Source organism: Cervus elaphus, chromosome X (genome assembly GCF_910594005.1).
Source record: "Cervus elaphus chromosome X, mCerEla1.1, whole genome shotgun sequence".
Classification (NCBI taxonomy): Eukaryota; Metazoa; Chordata; class Mammalia; order Artiodactyla; family Cervidae; genus Cervus; species Cervus elaphus.
In genome coordinates, this window is record NC_057848.1 from 28,082,922 (window position 1) to 28,102,835 (window position 19,914).

A 19,914-nucleotide genomic window follows, 5' to 3' on the forward strand; every position below is an offset into this window, starting at 1 on the left:
TTATATACCTAGGCCTGTCCTCTTAATGATTTTTAGCAGCTCAGTTTATTCACAAACAGAATCTCAAGTGCTTTTAATAATTTTTCTAAGGCAATGGAGTAGATTTTCATTTGAAATCATTTTCCCCCACTGGAATTGGCTCTGTAAACCAATGAGTAAATACAAAGGGGATTTACAGTTGAAATAGATTTTATGTTCTTCAGTTTTTCTTTTCCTTAAGGATGAACACTATACTTTCCACACTGGTGCTTTCCGTTTTCTAGGACTGGTACAGAACTGCTGAGGCCAAAACTTAAAATGAAGTAGATTTATTGCTAAAAGTTAATTGACAGTGTTAGGGAGAAAACATCTCCATTTGCTACCCAAAGGGTGGAAAGTTTGATCCCTGTACCTATGAAATTGCTGCTACCTATATAACTGTTTAGGATTCATTTAGTGGTTAACAGAAAAGGATTCTTACACTTAACAAACAAATGATAAACAAGATGTGCTGACTGCAACTAGAAAATTTTAGCCTATGGCAATGTATAGGTTTGATGGAGCTAATATTATGTTTCTATCATATAACTTAGGTTCCAGTTCTTTCTTCAGCATCATCAGAGAGCAGGTATTGAAGAGATTTCCGAATAGTTGCCAGATCTTGCTGTTGCTGTTTCCGGAAAGGAAAGAAATATTAAACATTTGCATATTGTGTAGGTAATTGTTACATACAGTTTATAAAAAAAGTACTCCAATGCTCACGTCCCTCCATAGTTCTCAGTATTAAACATGCACTACTTATAGCATCCGTCACAATTTTGTTTTGCAGCATGGCCATTTCTCGTCTAACTTCACTTTGTTCATCAGTCAGAAGATGTTCATGATCCTTCTGAAACTCCTCCATACTCTAAAACAGAAGGCCTAGTCCAGTGATAAAGCACCACTTTTCATTTCACTTTCTAAACACATACAATTAAATTTCAAAGTAACAACTCTCAAAGGATGCTCATTATTTATTTCAAAAATATTGTAACTAAAACATGGAGATTGAAACACCCACTTAAGAAATATTTCAAATGTTGTATCTGAGTCAAAGATCATTATCACCACACTTTGCTCAAAACAATGGGTTTGTGAACAGCTAAGGTCAAAGTGGACCAAAAAGAAGAAGGAGGAGGCAAAGGAGGAGGAAGGAGAAGGAGAAAAGGAGGAGGAAGAAAGGAAATCACTGACAGTCTCATATCATGAATGCCATAGTTTAAAAATTCTCTGACAAGCTTTCTAAACACCAGGTAACAATACACCTATAATGACTAATAATCAATGCAGCATGGTTCTATTAGAGGGAAAAGATGATCTGTCATAGGAACTCATTAAGGTATGAAAAACAAACATGTTCTCAACTTTTACTATTCATTCAGCAAATAGGAATCTGGTGCATCCTATATAAAAAAGCATTCTGTTAAGTGCCCTGGAAGAATTAGAAAATGAGTACATAATCTCTTCCTTACTCCAGTGAGAATTAAAAACATGTAAACAGAAAGCAACACAAAAACAGTATAACAATTCAGGAAGCACATTTTGCCGTTGCTATGTAGTGGAAAATAGGATGGTTTCTGATTTTGTTGGCAAAAGAATAAGATGTCAATAGGTAAAACAAGAGGAGAAGGAAATGGCAACCCATCCAGTATTCTTGCCTGGAGAATCCCAGGGACAGAGGAGCCTGGTGTGCTGCCATCTATGGGGTCGCACAGAGTCGAACACGACTGAAGGGACTTGGCAGCAGCAGCAGCAGGTAAAAGAATAAGGGAATCAAGCCTACTGTAGGCGAGGAGCATACGCAAAGCAAGGAGGTAATGGTGACTTAGTGCAGACAAAGGAACCAATCTGGACGGGTGGGAGGAGACAAAGAATGTACGTGGGAGACAATAAAGAGGGGGGTCTTGTTATGGAGGATACTTTGAACACCTGAGACTTCAAACTGGGAAGATATTATGATAAGTTTTCAGGAGGGAAGGGATACTTTTTGGAGGATCATATTGCAGAAGTGTGAAGGATGGATTGGAGAGGAGAGAAGTCAGGCAAGAGTTTAATAGAACAAGCAAGGGACAATGAGGCCCTAAACCAGGTAAGGCAGCAGCAGTGGGAATTCAAAGGAAGAAATTAAAGTACAGTTGCAGAGGTGAAAACTGCAGGGCCGAGTAATAGATGGGTGGGAAGAACAAGGAACTTTGGGGAGTCAAAGACAACACTCAAGTCACCAGCCCGATATCGTTTTTGGTACTTTATCAAATCTTCACATCAATTAATAGTTACCAGGGAGCATTAGAATAACACATTTGTCCACTTGGAAACACTTCTACAATAACGCTTTTGCACTAAATGATTCTAAAGTTCTTTAAAGGATAGTTATTTTAAAACTCTTTTACTAGTTTACTTAAACTATCTTAAGTAGTTTAGAAGAGTGACATATTAATATGTATTTGAGCAAGGTAATGAAATGGAACATCCCATCAAAATAAGAAGGGGTGTATATCTGGGAGTCCATTGCCCCCTGCATAAGTATGCATCTGTTTGAAGCAGAGGACAGTGTCATGAAGTCAATCTGCTAGTGGGAGAGTGGGATGGTAGATGATTCTCAATTCACAAGCTTTTTGTCTTCCTGTGGCTTTTTCACACTGCTATGCATTCCAGGCTTCCTCCTGTGACTACGCATTTGCATATAAAGCCGTTCATTTTTAGTCACTGTAGCAATTCTGCTTTGTCAAGTAATTATCTTCCAATTAAAAGACATTTAAAAACTAAGAGCAAATATGCCACAAACCACTCACATAATATATTTGAAAATAAAAGAGATATTCAGGAAGTACAATTGCTACTTACTATTTCACATACACTACTGAAGTAAACAGAAGTAAAACACATTAGGACCTAATCACAGACTTCCTACTTTCTGTGATAGTTGTCACTGATCTCCCAAAAAACCGACTGCTGAATATAAAATTAAGATTAAAGTATCGATTTTAATCACGATATGTCTCTTCCTAGGCAATATTTCCAATGTACCATTTCCTGTTTTAAATAACATCACAAAGCTAATAATAAATCCTAAGAATAAAAATAAATTTAGCATTCATGTTCAGCCAGAATCAACTGCTCCAAATGGAAAATGCCGAAGAATTTAAAATGTTATCACCAAAATACTGTTACCAAAACTATGAAAGAATCTAACTTCTACTTCAAAATAGACATTATGTTTTATAAGAATGAATTACATTAACAAATACAACAGACCTTTAAAATCTGGTCGTATAAGTTTACAATTTTTTTCAGTCTCTGGCTCTGAACAATTCTTTCTGCTTGAAAAATCTTTTGTTGCTCATGAAACAAATTCTATAAGTAGAAAAGAGAAGAAGTTGAGATAAAATGTAGCTAATTTAATATTTAGCGACATGTAATTCTACATGACGTTAAAAGGATTATTCTTTAAACCAATATTTTTAACATTTTCAGTGCTAAATTTTATAATAAAGCTTAGATGTTTGTGTTTACCACCAATATACAAACAAATGTAATGATACTATCAATTGATCATTGAGAAGGCTCTTTCTTGTTTAATTTACTTTTTGTTGAGGTAAAATTGGTTTATAGCATTGAAGGGAATCAACCATATGCATAAGGCGAGTGCAGAGAAAAAGAGAGCAACCCGGGCAGTCAGGCAAGAAAAGGAAATTTATTAGAGGGAAAAGAGAGGGTGACTGTCTCTTAAGGAGAACCAGCATTCTCCGTTTCTGCCAGAGTCCTTCTTATACCCCACCAATGAAAAATTCTCTGAAGGGATCATGTAGCCGGAGGTCTGGAATCTGGTGGTCTCGCAGCTTTGAGAAGGTAGGCACCAGTGAGATAACAGGATGCCATTTGGACAATTTGGTCAGTCTCACAGATCACTGTGATTTATTCTTTGTTTGTGAGGTGGACATATGAGCCATCTTATCAATGAGACTCCATGTGGGCCCTGTCATTCCAGCCTTTTTGATTTAGGATAAGGGCTGAAGGTCAGTCTTCTGTAACTGCTTCCTGTGGGACAGGGGTGTCACGGGGGTAAGACAAGAAAAGGCTGGAATGCGGGTCAAGGGGATTTGTGTGGGATCGAAGTTTTTGATAATCTGAGTGAGTTAGGAGTAGTTCGTGGATAGTTCAGTTGGTGAAGGCTTGTAAGCAGTCCTGAAGAAGTTTTGAAAAAAGATGCATTAAACATGGGCTGAAAGTTAGAATAAGGGTAAGTAGAAGGAGAGGGCCTAGAAAAGGTAGGACCCAGGGCATCCAATTCCAATCCTTTAACCAGTTTTCCCATGAATTACTGAGGTGTTGGCATATTCTAGAGACCCTGTTTGTCAGATTTCTTGCTGCTTCCTTTACAACACCTGATTTATTGGCAAAGAAACAGCAGGCTTCCTCCAAAAATAGGCATAGGCCTCTGTTTTCTGCTGTGAGGAGGTCTAATCCTCTTCTGTTTTTGAGGACCATGGCTGCCAGGGAATCTAGCTGGTTTTGGATAGTGATAAGGCTGTTAGCTATTTCTTCTAGACTGTCAGTGAGATCTTTAGAAAGGCTTTGATGGTAATTTAAAGAAGTTGTGAGTCCTGCGGTCCCTGTCCCAATCCCAACAGATATTCCTAAACTGATTAATAGAGGAAGGAATTAAATTGCCCATCTGGATCGGTTATGAGTTAGTGGGATAGTAAGGGTCTGATTGTTAGGAGCAATAGAAATATCTGGGGCTAGATGTACCAGAGTGCACGTTCCTGTCCAATTAGTGGGAAGACATAAATAAGTAGTGGTTCCACATAAGAAAACTATTCCAGGAGTAAGAAGACAACAGCAGAAATCGATAGCAAATAGGAGTCATTCTGGGAACTTGTTAGTAGTCTCTGAAACTGACAGTGAACTCACCAGTGTAGCCCCTACAAGAGGAGAATTCACACCATATGCAGAAGGGAGTCTCCTTGAGAAATAAGAGAATGTCCTGCAGTTCCTGAGACATGATAGACAGATCTGCCTGAAGGGAAGGAGAGATGTGAAGTGTGATTACAGAGGTGTGGTGGTATAGTTCCTAGTTGGGGGTAAGAATTGTTCATAGAGTTTTGTCTGGAAAAACAAAATGGAGCCTGTCATTGTAGATGAACATTAGAGCTGGTGGGTCCTCCTATAGCTGGTCCTTTATGAGTAGAAGTGAGATCTTTAAGGAGGGAGATCAGTGTCTTGTTAGGATTGTGAATTTGATCAATTGAATATAAATAACGTATGTATGATAAAAAGAGAGATTCTTCTCTGTATGTGTGATAAAGAGAAGTGTTTAAATGAGTCCATTTATCTGTGGAAATGGGGAATGCAGACCCTCAGGGGGAGGAGATGGATAAGCAAATCCAGCAATCACTGGCCAGAGTTGGGTTTGAGGTATTGAGTAAATGATGGGTCAGATTTAGAGTCCTGAATAGGTAGGCAAGCTTTGGGGCAGGGTGAGTTATAGGCAGGATATTAGTGTGAAGTTTGGACTGTAAAAGAAGAGAGAGTAAGAGTAAAATCATGATGTGATGTCTCATGTCTAAGGGGAGTAAATGATAAAAATAAGAATCCAGGTATAGACATCAATTTGGGTTGGTGTGAACTCTATGAAATAATCTCCCTGGAGCCAAAGATGAGTTATAAAGTCAGGAAGTAAGGGGAGATCAGTAACAGTGGTGTTTCCAGGAAAGGTAAGGGCTTGTGTTACTATGTGAAGCAAAGTGGATAATGAATTCATCTAGGCTGATCACAGTAAGAGGAGGGCCATGCCCCAAAAAACAAGAACTATGGAGAAGTAGGTAAAACAGAGGGAAAGCTTTTGAATGATAGTCCATTCAGAGGGAGACACAGAGTAAAGTCCTATTGTGAATAGGGTAAGTAGGGGAAATCCTAGTCCAATTAGTAACCAATACATCTGTTTCTGTTTTACTTATTGATATTTGTTTCTGGCTGTTCTGTTTCTTCTGAAATTCGATCCAGTCGAAGCCTGGTGGGTCCCAGAACAGTGCTGGTGTAGCGAGAAGCATCTGAGCTGGGAATGTTTCTTGGCAGAGATGGGGAGGCTCCTGGGGCTGCTTTAATTTAGAGATATGAAACCGAGAGGAATGACTTGCTAGTTTAGCAGCTGTTGGTATGGTTAGAATGACATCAGATGGACCAGTCCATCGAGGCTGGAGATCCTTATGGTGTAAGGTTTTAAGCAGGACTCAATCCCCAGGTATGAGTGTTAAGTCAGCTGAATTCGTTTGATGAGGCTTTGGGACAGTGTTATCAGCATGTTCTCTCATGAGGTGTCTAATAAAGTTGAGAGTGGGAAGATAATCTTCCACAAGGGGCTCTCAGGAGGGAACTGACCTAAGAGAAAAGGGTGTCCAAACATGAGCTCAAAAGGACTGAGGAAAGATGGGGCCCATGGAGTAGCCCTAATTCCAGCCAAAGCCATGGGGAGGGCTTCGGTCCATGGCCTTTGTTATTCTAGAGAGAGTTTGGTTAGGTGCATTTTGAGAATAGAATTTACCTTTTCTACTTTTCCCGAGGATTGGGGTCTGTAAGGAATATGTAATTTCCAGGTTATGTCAAGGGACTGGGCTACCTGTTGAGTGATTTGGGAGATAAAAGCTGGCCCATAATCAGATTGGAGAGAGAGTGGGAGGCCAAAGCGAGGGATGATTTCTTGTATGAGAAACTGTGTTACCTCTGAGGTAGTTTCTGATCTCGTAGGAAAAGCCTCAATCCACTCTGAAAAAGTGTCTACTAGAGTGAGCATGAGTTTTATTTTTCATGTTGGAGGCATGTGAGTTAAGTCAATTTCCCAGTCCTCTCTCGGGATATGCCTGATGTTTTGGGAATGAGGGAATAGGCTTTAAGGCTCCCTGGGTGAGACTGAGGAGCAGATAATGCACGACTGAGTGATTTGTTGTAGGAGTGAAAAAAGGTTAGGCTAGGTGATAAGATAAAGGACAGAAATGGTATGGACCTAACAGAAGCAGAAGATATTAAGAAGAGGTGGCAAGAATACACAGAAGAACTGTACAAAAAAGATCTTCATGATCCAGATAATCACAATGGTGTTATCACTCACCTAGAGCCAGACATCCTGGAATGTGAAGTCAGGTGGGCCTTAGAAAGCATCACCATGAACAAAGCTAGTGGATGTGATGGAATTCCAGTTGAGCTATTTCAAATCCTAAAAGATGATGCTGTGAAAGTGCTGCACTCAATATGCCAGCAAATTTGGAAAACTCAGGACTGGAAAAGGTCAGTTTTCATTCCAATCCCAAAGAAAGGCAATCCCAAAGAATGCTCAAACTACCACACAATTGCACTCATCTCACACACTAGTAAAGTAATGCTCAAAATTCTCCAAGCCAGGCTTCAGCAATATGTGAACCATGAACTTCCAGATGTTCAAGCTGGTTTTAGAAAAGGCAGAGGAACCAGAGGTCAAATTGCCAACATCCGCTGGATCATCGAAAAAGCAAGAGAGTTCCAGAAAAACATCTATTCCTGCTTTATTGACTATGCCAAAGCCTTTGGCTGTGTGGATCACAAGAAACTGTGGAAAATTCTGAAAGAGATGGGAATACCAGACCACCTGACCTGCCTCTTGAGAAACCTATATGCAGGTCAGGAAGCAACAGTTAGAACTGGACATGGAACAAAAGACTGGTTCCAAATAGGGAAAGGAATATGTCAAGGCTGTATATTGTCACCCTGCTTATTTAACTTATATATGCAGAGTACATCATGAGAAATGCTGGGCTGGAGGAAGCACAAGCTGGAATCAAGCTTGCCAGGAGAAATATCAATAACCTCAGATATACAGATGACACCACCCTTATGGCAGAAAGTGAAGAGGAACTAAAAAGCCTCTTGATGAAAGTGAAAGAGGAGAGTGAAAAAGTTGGCTTAAAGCTCAACATTCAGAAAACTAAGATCATGGCATCTGGTCCCAACACTTCATGGGAAATAGATGGGGAGACAGTGGAAGCAGTGTCAGACTTTATTTTTTGAGCTCCAAAATCACTGCAGATGGTGACTGCAGCCATGAAATTAAAAGATGCTTACTCCTTGAAAGGAAGGTTATGACCAACCTAGATAGTATATTAAAAAGCAGAGATATTACTTGGCCAACAAAGGTCCGTCTGGTCAAGGCTATGGTTTTTCCAGTGGTCATGTATGGATGTGAGAGCTGGACTATAAAGAAAGCTGAATGCAGAAGAATTGATGCTTTTGTTTTTGTTTTTTTTCATTTATTTTTATTAGTTGGAGGCTAATTACTTTACAATATTGTAGTGGTTTTTTTCATACATTGACATGAATTAGCCATGGCTTTACATGTATTCCCCATCCCGATCCCCCTTCTCACCTCCCTTTCTACCCGATCCCTCTGGGTCTTCCCAGTGCACCAGGCCCGAGCACTTGTCTCATGCATCCAACCTGGGCTGGTGATCTGTTTCACCCTAGATAATAAACATGTTTCAATGCTGTTCTCTTGAAACGTCCCACCCTCGCCTTCTTCCACAGAGTCCAAAAGTCTGTTCTGTACATCTGTGTCTCTTTTTCTGTTTTGCATATAGGGTTATCATTACCATCTTTCTAAATTCCATATATATGCGTTAGTATACTGTAATGGTCTTTATCTTTCTGGCTTACTTCACTCTGTATAATGAATTGATGCTTTTGAACTATGGTGTTGGTGAAGACTCTTGAGAGTCCCTTGGACTGCAAGGAGATCCAACCAGTCCATCCTGAAGGAGATCAGTCCTGGGTGTTCACTGGAAGGACTGATGCTGACGCTGAAACTCCAGTACTTTGGCCACCTCATGGGAAGAGTTGACTCATTGGAAAAGACCCTGATGCTTGGAGGGATTGGGGGCAGAAGGAGAAGGGGACGACAGAGGATGAGATGGTTGGATGGCATCACCAACTCTATGGACATGAGTTTGAGTAAACTCCAGGAGTTGGTGATGAACAGGGAGGCCTGGCATGCTGTGATTCATGGGGTCGCAAAGAGTCGGACATGACTGAGTGACTGAACTGAACTGAACTGAGGTGATAAGAGGTCTTAAGAGATGATAATGAGGTTTAGTGCCTACATGTAGGGCCTGATGGATGTCAGTAAGAATCTGTATGGCCTGAGATTGAGGAAGGACATAGCGGCCCTGTTTTTGCAACCAGTCTTCTTGTGGTTGTGCTCCCTCTTGTAATAATCATGTTTTTTCTTCGGGGCGGTAAAGGGGCTTTATGTTGGGGATTACTATAACTTGTTGAGCTGGTGATTGGAGTGAGGCTTCTTTTGCTTTTCTGTCTGTGGCATTGTTGCCCCGTGAAATGGAGTCTGAGGCTACCTGGTGACCTCGGCAATGTATGATGCCTACTTCAGTTGGCATGTTAGCTGCTTTTAAACGTTGGAGTGTAAGCGGGGCGTTAGTTATGGGAAAGCCTTTAGTAGATAGGAGCCCTTGGTCCTTCCAAATGGCAGCATGTGAGTGTATGATGTGGAAAGCATGTTTAGAGTCAGTGTATACATTTGCTCTCTTGTTAGCTGTGAGGGTAAGAGATCTAGTTAGTGCAATAAGTTCTGCCTTTTGGAAAGAGGTCCCTGAGGTGGGTAGTTGGGATTCAATAATTTCAGTGACGGAGACAATTGCATATCCAGCTACTTTTTTTTTTCTTCTGATGTTGTAGAGGAGCTGCCATCAATACACCAAGTAAAGTCAGCGTTATTTAAAGGAATTGAGGAAATGTGGGAGAAACAGGGCATCAGGTCTTCTAATGCCTCTTTGCAAGTATGAATGAGGGACTCAGAAGAGTTTGGGATAAGTGTGGCAGGGTTGAGAGTAGGACAGTGTTCAAAGGAGAACTCGGGAGATTCAAGAAGGGTGATATGAACTAGTTGAATGCATGAAGGAGATAGGAGGGTCATGGATTTGTGAAAAAGTAAGTCCTTAAAATCATGTGGTAAGCAAATGACAGTGGGTGCTCCTGAAGTGAGTTTTTTACTTTCCTGAGCGAGGAAGGCAGCTGCTGCAAGAGCACATAGGCAGGCTGGCCATCCTTGATTTGTGGTTTTTAATTGCTTTTATATATAAGCAACAGGGGTGTAGGAGGGGCGCTGATTTTGTCCCAAAACTTCTAGGGCAATTTTGTGTCTCTCAGCAGCATAGAGTATAAAGGGGCGAGAAATGTCAGAAAGTGTGAGAGCTGGGGCTGAAAGAATGGCTTGCTTAAGGGTGCTAAAGGCTGAATGGATATTTGATTTTAGCTCTAGGGATTCTGAAAGATCTCCTTGGGTGGCTTGCTATAGGGGTTGTGCCAAGAGGGCAAAATTAGGAATCCAGAGGCGTAGATATCCAGCTAACCCCAAGAAGGACTGAATCTCTGTTTTTGATGTAGGGAGTGGTAGGGTGGATATAAGGGACTTTCTATCAGTAGTAATAGATCTTTTTGTTGGTGTTAAAAGGACTCGGAGATAGGTGACTCCAGGAAGAGAGAGCTGAACCTTGGTGGGAGATACTCAATAGCCTCAATCAGCTAGAAAATTGAGGAGTTGTATAGTGTGTTGTTGAGAGTGTGTAAGCGAAGGACTACAAAGGAGGAGATCACGTATTGGAGAAGAGTACTTGGAGTAAGGTCAAGAGAGGTTAGGTCTGATGCTAGAGCTTGGCCAAATCAATGAGCGCTATCACAAAAGCCTTGTGGGAGGACTGTCCATGTCAGCTGTTGGGGGCGATGATTGTTTGGATCAGTCCAGGTAAAGGCAAAAGGTCTGGAGAGTCTGGGTATAAAGGAATAGTAAAAAAAAAAAAAAAAAAAAAAAAGGCACCTTTGAGGTCTAGAACAGTGAAGTGGGTAGTGGAAGAGGGAATGAGAGAGATAGACAAATATAGGGATTTGGAACTACTGCGTGTATGGGGATAACAGCCACATTGATAAGTCTTGGGTCCTGGACCAAGTGATAGGAGCCATTTGGCTTTTCGACAGGTAGGATAGGGGTGTTATACGGAGAGTGAGCTGGGCACAAGAGGCCCTGATGTAGTTCAGTGGCGATAGGCGTTAACCCTTGATGTTTTTGGGAGATGGGGTATTGTGGTTGATAGGGGAATTTAGAGGGTTCTTTGAGATGGATATGAATTGGAGCATGGTTTGAGGCAACAGATGGGTTGTCTGTATCTCAAACTATGGGGTTTACAGACGAGGAGGGCAATGGGGCGGGGAAAGAGGAGGTGGGGTTGAGGAGCAGTAGCCAGGCTAGATCAGAGCATGGGCTTGGGATAGTAATAGAGGCTTTGAATTTTGAGAGAAGATCTCTCCCAAGAATAGGAGTGGGGCATGTTGGGAGCATGAGAAAAGAATGGGAAAAGGGGTATCTTGAAGTGTGCAAGGTAGAGACTCAGTTATTCGTGGTGTAGATATTAAATCATTAACCCCCATAACAGAGATCTGAGAGACCTTGGTTTTTCCGGAGTAGGCAGGCATAGCAGAGTAAGTGGCCTCTGTGTCAATGAGAAAGAAGATCAGCTTACCTGCCACTGTAAGAGTTACCCTGGGCTCCATAGAGGTGATGAGAGTCGGGGCCTGGGGCCCTTGGCAACCTTCAGTCTTTAGCAGCGAGTCCGAGGAGGCTGGGCAGAGCTGGGTCAGTGGACTCCTGCTCGGGACCAGGAGGGGATGTTCGGATCCCTGGAGGGGGATTTGGGCAGTTGACCTTCCAATGTCCCTTTATGCCACAGCTGGGACATGGACCTGGAGAGGGCCTTGGATTTAGGCATGAACAGACCCAGTGGCATTCTTTGCCACATTTGAAGCAGGACCCAGGTGGCTTCCTGTGTTTGTTGGTTGATGGAGGCTTGGAGCCATGTAGGGCAGTGGTTAAAAGGTGGCATTTGGCTTGATCTTGTTGGGCCTTCTCTAGCATTGCCTGTTCTTCCCGGTTATTGAAAAATCTTAAAGGCTAAATTTAAAAGGTCTCATTGATCTGCACATCTGTGTCTCTTTTTCTGTTTTGCATATAGGGTTATCATTACCACCTTTCTAAATTCCATATATTTGTGTTAGTATACTGTATTGGTCTTTATCTTTCTGGCTTACTTCACTCTGTATATTATCTAGGGTGAAACAGATCACCAGCCCAGGTTGGATGCATGAGACAAGTGCTCGGGCCTGGTGCACTGGGAAGACCCAGAGGGATCGGGTAGAGAGCGAGGTGGGAGGGGGGATCGGGACGGCGAATACATGTAAATCCATGGATGATTCATGTCAATGTATGAAAAAAACCACTACAATATTGTAAAGTAATTAGCCTCCAACTAATAAAAATAAATGGGAAAAAAAATCAATGTAACTTCCAATAAATAAATAAATAAATAAAAGGTCTCATTGAGGGGTTTGAGGGCCTTCTGCTTTTTTTTAGTTTCTTTCCAATATCTGGGGATGACTGGGAGCTAAAATGGGTGTTAAGGACAATGGTGCCCTCTGCTGAAGTAGGGTCTAATTTTGTATATTTTTGTAGTGCTTCCATTACCCTGGCTAGAAATTGTGCTGGGTTTTCATCTAGCCCTTGAGTTATTTCCCAGAGCTTACCAAAGCTGACAGCTTTATGCCCTGCCTTTTGAAGGCCCACAATGAGGCAAGCAACAATGTGATTATGGGCTGCTCGTCCAGGTCTCCCTGCCTGATAATCCCAGTTGGGATCTTCTTGGGGGACAGCCGTTGCCCCTATGGGCATAGTGTTGTCTGTCCTGTGTATCTCATCAGCATGCACCTGAGAGGCTTGCCAAACTCATTTGTTCTGAAAGTATGATGTAAATATCCTGCCAGGTTAAGTTGTAAGACTGGGTAAGTTGTAAGACTGGGTAAGATACTTGAATTCTTTTAGATAATTATCAGGGTCCGAGGAGAAGGAGCCAAGATGCTTTTCAATCTGAGATAGATCGGTGAGGGAGAATGGGATGTGAACCCGAACAATGCCTTCTGCTCCAGCTACTTCCCATAAAGGGAGCAGTGGAACAGGGGAAGGAGCGGGTGAAGTCCTGCAGTGAAGTTTCCTGTTTTAAAGTTGTTTGGATTCTACCCAAAGCAATCTATAGATTCAATGCAATCCCTATCAAGCTACCAACGGTATTTTTCACAGAACTAGACCAAAGAATTTCACAATTTGTATGGAAATACAAAAAACCTCGAATAGCCAAAGCAATCTTGAGAAAGAAGAATGGAACTGGAGGAATCAACCTACCTGACTTCAGACTCTACTACAAAGCCACAGTCATCAAGACAGTATGGTACTGGCACAAAGACAGAAATATAGATCAATGGAACAGAATAGAAAGCCCAGAGATAAATCCACGAACCTATGGACACCTTATCTTTGACAAAGGAGGCAAGGATATACAATGGAAAAAAGACAACCTCTTTAACAAGTGGTGCTGGGAAAACTGGTCAACCACTTGTAAAAGAATGAAACTAGAACACTTTCTAACACCATACACAAAAATAAACTCAAAATGGATTAAAGATCTAAATGTAAGACCAGAAACTATAAAACTCCTAGAGGAGAACATAGGCAAAACACTCTCCGACATAAATCACAGCAAGATCCTCTATGACCCGCCTCCCAGAATATTGGAAATAAAAGCAAAAATAAACAAATGGAACCTAATGAAACTTAAAAGCTTTTGCACTACAAAGGAAACTATAAGTAAGGTGAAAAGACAGCCCTCAGATTGGGAGAAAATAATAGCAAATGAAGCAACAGACAAAGGATTAATCTCAAAAATATACAAGCAACTCCTGCAGCTCAATTCCAGAAAAATAAATGACCCAATCAAAAAATGGGCCAAAGAACTAAACAGACATTTTTCCAAGGAAGACATACAGATGGCTAACAAACACATGAAAAGATGCTCCACATCACTCATTACCAGAGAAATGCAAATCAAAACCACAATGAGGTACCATTACACGCCAGTCAGGATGGCTGCTATCCAAAAGTCTACAAGCAATAAATGCTGGAGAGGGTGTGGAGAAAAGGGAACCCTCTTACACTGTTGGTGGGAATGCAAACTAGTACAGCCACTATGGAAAACAGTGTGGAGATTTCTTAAAAAACTGGAAATAGACCTGCCATATGACCCAGCAATCCCACTTCTGGGCATACACACTGAGGAAACCAGATCTGAAAGAGACACGTGCACCCCAATGTTCATCACAGCACTGTTTATAATAGCCAGGACATGGAAGCAACCTAGATGCCCATCAGCAGATGATTGGATAAGGAAGCTGTGGTACATATACACCATGGAATATTACTCAGCTGTTAAAAAGAATTCATTTGAACCAGTCCTAATGAGATGGATGAAACTGGAGCCCATTATACAGAGTGAAGTAAGCCAGAAAGATAAAGAACATTACAGCATACTAACACATATATATGGAATTTAGAAAGATGGTAACGATAACCCTATATGCAAAACAGAAAAAGAGACACAGAAATACAGAACAGACTTTTGAACTCTGTGGGAGAATGTGAGGGTGGGATATTTCAAAAGAACAGCATGTATACTATCTATGGTGAAACAGATCACCAGCCCAGGTGGGATGCATGAGACAAGTGCTCCGGCCTGGTGCACTGGGAAGACCCAGAGGAATCGGGTGGAGAGGGAGGTGGGAGGGGGGATCGGGATGGGGAATACGTGTAACTCTATGGCTGATTCATATCAATGTATGACAAAACCCACTGAAATGTTGTGAAGTAATTAGCCTCCAACTAATAAAAAAAGAAAAAAAAAAGAAAAAAAAAATAAAGTTGTTTGGGACCGGGTACAGGGAGGGGATGTAGAGAAGTTGTGGTAAAGCCTTGAGACTCTCGGGGTAGAGGGTGGGGCTGAAGTCTCAGAGCATATCTCAGGCACAGGCTAGGGAGGGGGGTTGGGGGTTGGGAGGCCTGTGCTTGAGAAGGAGGGAGGGAGGAGGGGACGTAAAGGGGAGGTTGTGGATCTGGATCTGGAGCGGCTGCAAGGAAATTGGGAGCGATAGGGGGTGGGCTGCGGTCGGAAGGGTCGAAGGAAGAATAAGAAAAGTCTGAAGAGGGATTGAGAGACATTGTATTGGGAGGATGTGACCCTGAGTTGCCTAAGAGTATTTGAGAATTAGAATAGGATTCACAGAGAGAGGGTCGAGAGAGAAGAGCAAAGAAAGCCTGAACATAAGGGATTTCTAACCACTTGCCATTGAGGCGGTAGAGTGTTATAATCAAGAGTTCTGTTTTCTGGCCATCAGGACCTGTTATCAAGTCTGTAAAGCTTTTAGGTTTCAAAGAAGGCATCCTAGAGGAGTAGATTTTGAAGGCTAGGATTGAGAATTTCCCATTGCAGCCGAAAAGAGAGGTTAGACAAGGGAGAGAGAAAGCGAGGAGAAAGGTCTGAGAGAAAAGGCGTTCCCGTTCTCAGGACTTTTTCAGAGAGTAATAACAGTCTGCTTTGAAATGGGCGTCCCCTATTTCAAAGTCAAGGGCCAGAGGGCCCTGGGGATCCTCCTGCCTAGTGCTAGGACTTGGAAACAAGGGGAGAGAAAAAGGATCCGAGAGAATGGGATTTCACTTACCCTTGTAACCAATGGATGAAATGTGGGCTGGTGTGTGGATGTCAGTCCAGCAAGGCAAGTGGAGAGTCCCATCCCGGAGCTCGTCTCAGTTTCTTGGAAAGGTCCAAGGGAGGGGACCACTGGAAGTGGGCTCGTGAGAGGAGCCCACCCAGTTGCGATGGATCTTTCCTCATGGGTTTTGGGACCAGAATGTAAGGCTAGTGCAGAGAAAAAGAGAGCAAGCCATGCAGTCAGGCAAGAAAAGGAAATTAATTAGAGGGAAAAGAGAGGGTGACTGGCTCTTAAGGAGAACCAGCATTCTCCCTTTCAGATGGAGTCCTCCTTATACTCCACCAAAGAAAAATTCTCTGAAGGGATCACGTAGCTGGAGGTCTGGAATTTGGTGGTCTCCCAGCTTTGAGAAGATAGGCGCCAGTGAGATAACAGGAGGCCATTTGGGAAATTTGGTCAGACTCATAGATCACTGCGATTTATTCTTTGTTTGTGAGGTGGACATAACGAGCCATCTTATCAATGAGATCCCATGTGGGCCCTATTAGTATGGTGATGGATGGAAATGAAATCTTTCCTGGTGAGGATGCTGTGGTGCATAAGGAAGCAGAAATACAATGCTCTACACAGGAAATGTCCTTCTTTGCCCATATTCAAAACATCCATCTTAATTCTTGGTAGCTACAAAATTTACAAACAGTTTTCACCGCCATCTCTTTATCAAAAATAAATGAAATCTATGCAATTATCCTATTTAACAGCAATTAAGAGAAAAATTCTTTCCTAACAACATTGAAACATGTAGTAATTCTTGGCCATTCAATATACAAGATGAACCTTTCAATAATGCAAAACTTTGAGTTCTTTGACCTGATCTCCAGAAACAATTCTGTCCTCTCCCCTAGTTTAGCCATTCACTTACATTTCCTTACCCTAGATTCTGTCACCAACAACTGCAAAATCTATATAAGAGGAAGAACCGCAAACTCATACAGGAACTATCTGTCAGGCCCTGCTCTGAAAGACGTTAAGTGAACTTAACACTTAGGAACTCATTGGTGAAGGGGAGGACTGGAGGGGAGAAAGCGGGGTTGGGGGGCGGGGAAGGCTGCACTGAGTGGATTGTGGGATCTCAGTTTCCCAACCAGGGATTGAACCCTGGCCAAGGCAGTGAAAGCCCTGAATCCTAACCACTAGACCACCAGGGAACTCCCTTAGGAACTCATCCTCAAGGCAAACCTATGATGTAGGTACTCTTATTACACCCCATTCATACATGAGGACACTGAGACCTGTCAGAGATACATAATCTGCCCATGGCTCCATAGCCAGTAATTGGACAAATCAGAATTGGATCCCAACATTATGACTCCAGAGCCCAGGGTCTTGACCACTGTACTATATACTGTTTGCCCATTTTTCCCATCAGGTAACCTCTACCTCCTTATGTTGGCAGCTCACTCCCCTCTGTACTGTGTCTCAGTACCCTACCAGGACCTGATATCTACATTTGAATTGAACATTTTTCACTGCCCCCTTTCTCCACCCCCTGCCCTGTATCCTCCTTCTGAGTTAAGGCCATGGTCATTCACTATACCTACACCCTTGCACTTACACCTTACCCCCTTTTCACTCTGTCAACATGCTTAGCTCACCCTAACCCTGGAAAATCCAACTCTCCAGCTGCTCAGCCACAACCACACAGACAGGTCTTATTTTAGATTCGTGATCGCTATGATGCTCATCTAAGTTGGACTGTACTGCAGCTTGGCAATGGTATTTCCGTGGTCCATCCACTGACCCACTGTGAGGAAACAATTCCAGGTTTTCTCCTCTGCCCTCAAAAGGCAACACCTCCTCCACCATCCTTACCCCTAACTGTGACAGAGGTCAGTCCGGTAAGAGTAAACCATGCCCTGACTGCAATGGCTGGTTATGGAATAGGCAAATGATCCAAACTAGATGAGTGATAGTCTTCCGAAAGAACTTCCTGCCAAGCCACAGAACAAGATTTTCTCGGTCCACTGGGGTTTGGGCTTCCCTGGAGGCTCAGATGGTAAAGAATCTGCCTGCAGTGTGGGAAACCTGGGCTCGATCCCTGGGTTGGGAAGATTCCCTGGAGGAGGGCATGGCAATCCACTCCAGTATTCTTGCCTAGAGAATCCCCATGGACAGAAGAGCCTGGCAGACTGCAGTCCATGGGGTCACAAAGAAGTCAGACACGACTGAGAGACTAAGCACAGCACACTGGAGTTTACTAAACTGAGAGCACGTTTAGGATTGCAAGACTCTACCTTACAGACCTCATGGAAAAATCCTACTAGGAGATAGAGACAGAGCCCAAATGACCCTGCCTGAGAAACTTTCGATAAGGCCTGAAACTCTGCTTTTGTACTCTGGTAAATTTCAGACACTTGGAACTGCAAGAATCCAAACCAAGAGAGGGAGTAAAGACCAGGGGCTTTTGTGAGTGTGGTGTGTGCCTGTACTTCTCTGATTTTCTGTGATCCGGGTCCAACCACATAGGCAGCAGTGGGGCCCTGGTTCAGGTCTATGGGTCTAAGACATGACCAGGCTCTCCATTAAACTTGAGACTTGGTTACAAAGCATGCGTGCATGCTAAGTCGCTTCTGTCGTGTTCAACTCTTTGCAACCCTATGGGCTGTAGCCCGCCAGGCTCCTCTGTACATGGGATTCTCCAGGCAAGGATACTGGAGCGGGTTGCCATGACCTCCTCCAGGGAATCTTCCCGACCCAGGGATTGAACTCGTCCCTCTTAGGTCTCCTGCATTGGCAGGCAGGTTCTTTGCCACGAGCGCCACCTCTTGAGAAGCCTCTTGGTTACAACAGATTAATTAGAAAGTTAAGCCTGATACCAACAGCTAGTTTTTCTTCTTCCTCCTTGGTTTCCTGCACGCTTATATCCCACTCCAGAAACAAAGTCAGAAACTGCTGAGAATATTCACGATAAAGCTTCTGCCTGTAAAACGTAATAATGAGCAATGTCATACTTCATATTGCTAAGAAAAAAGTAAACACATTCAAAACGAAACTGATTTGACACAAATTATACTATAAAGGGAGAAGGGAATAATTGCAGCTGAAAATTTCCGATGGGAAATGGCAAAACAAAATGGATGATTTACTCTCATTCCCTCAGTACTTGTCCCCAACTGTCTAAGAGGGATGCGATCTCACATGCCTTAGCTCTTGAGAACTAAGGAAGATTTAATGCAGTATAAACTTCCCCCCAAATGCATTTTATCTATAAGTTTTTTTTTCATTTTCACTTATTGAATGATAAAGAGATTCAATGAAGATATCATATAAGTTTTCTAAACAGGAATATTTCACTTCCCCCGCCCTCACCCTGTCACAATAAAGATTTTGCACAAAAGAAAAGTGGACCCGATGATGATAAATTTTGAAGTTATTCAAATATAAGATTAACTCTTTCCACACAATTGAATACAGCTAAATATCACAAGACACTTCTCTTTTATTCATCTAGCATATTCCAAGAATGAATATAATTTTTTCTTAAATACTAACAAAATTCAGCTATAATTTTAAAGCAGAAAATAGGTTACCATTATTGACCTTTAGTAATACCTCTCTTTTCAATTAAGGTGTAAGGTTATAGGACTAAAGGAAGTATTGACGTCAATAAAAATCAAACTGCATATATTTCTCAACAGAGACACCAATTAATAGAGGATAACAGCATTATTTTAATTAAGCTGGACTCACAAACACTAAGATATGACACCCAGGTCCTGGCTCTAAAAACCAACAATGTTTGTTACCTTTGCTCCTCCTGGGTTTTCCAAACATGCTCAATTATCAGGTTAATGCTTTGGATAGAAGCATTGGTATTCATTATAAATCTTTTTCTCTTTGCATGAAGAAGCTTCTTAATATCATCTATATTAAGCATATATATTTCCACTTAGTATTGATTCAGAGTAACAGGCAAATTTGGCCTTGGAGCACAGAATGAAGCAGGGCAAAGGCTAATAGAGTTCTGTCAAGAGAATGCACTGGTCATAGCAAACACCCTCTTCCAACAACACAAGAGAAGACTCTACACATGGACATCACCAGATGGTCAGTACCAAAATCAGATTGATTATATTCTTTTCAGCCAAAGATGGAGAAGCTCTATATAGTCAGTAAAAATAAGACTGGGAGCTGACTGTGGCTCAGATTATGAAGTCCTTATTGCCAAATTCAGACTTAAATTGAAGAAATAGGGAAAACCACTAGACCACTCAG

General features: G+C 42.1%; 1 protein-coding gene across 1 annotated transcript; it reads right to left on the bottom strand.

Moving 5' to 3' along the window:
* Positions 1 to 317: 317 nt before the first annotated feature.
* LOC122689426 (synaptonemal complex protein 3-like) lies at positions 318 to 19,576 on the bottom strand. Its single transcript, XM_043895835.1, has 5 exons — positions 19,446 to 19,576; positions 18,520 to 18,619; positions 3,274 to 3,372; positions 785 to 886; positions 318 to 649 (listed from the first exon to the last, which is right to left on the bottom strand). Exons 1-5 carry the CDS (start codon positions 19,574 to 19,576, stop codon positions 569 to 571), a joined length of 513 nt encoding a protein of 170 aa, XP_043751770.1. The 3' UTR covers positions 318 to 568.
* Between the last annotated feature and the right edge of the window lie 338 nt (positions 19,577 to 19,914).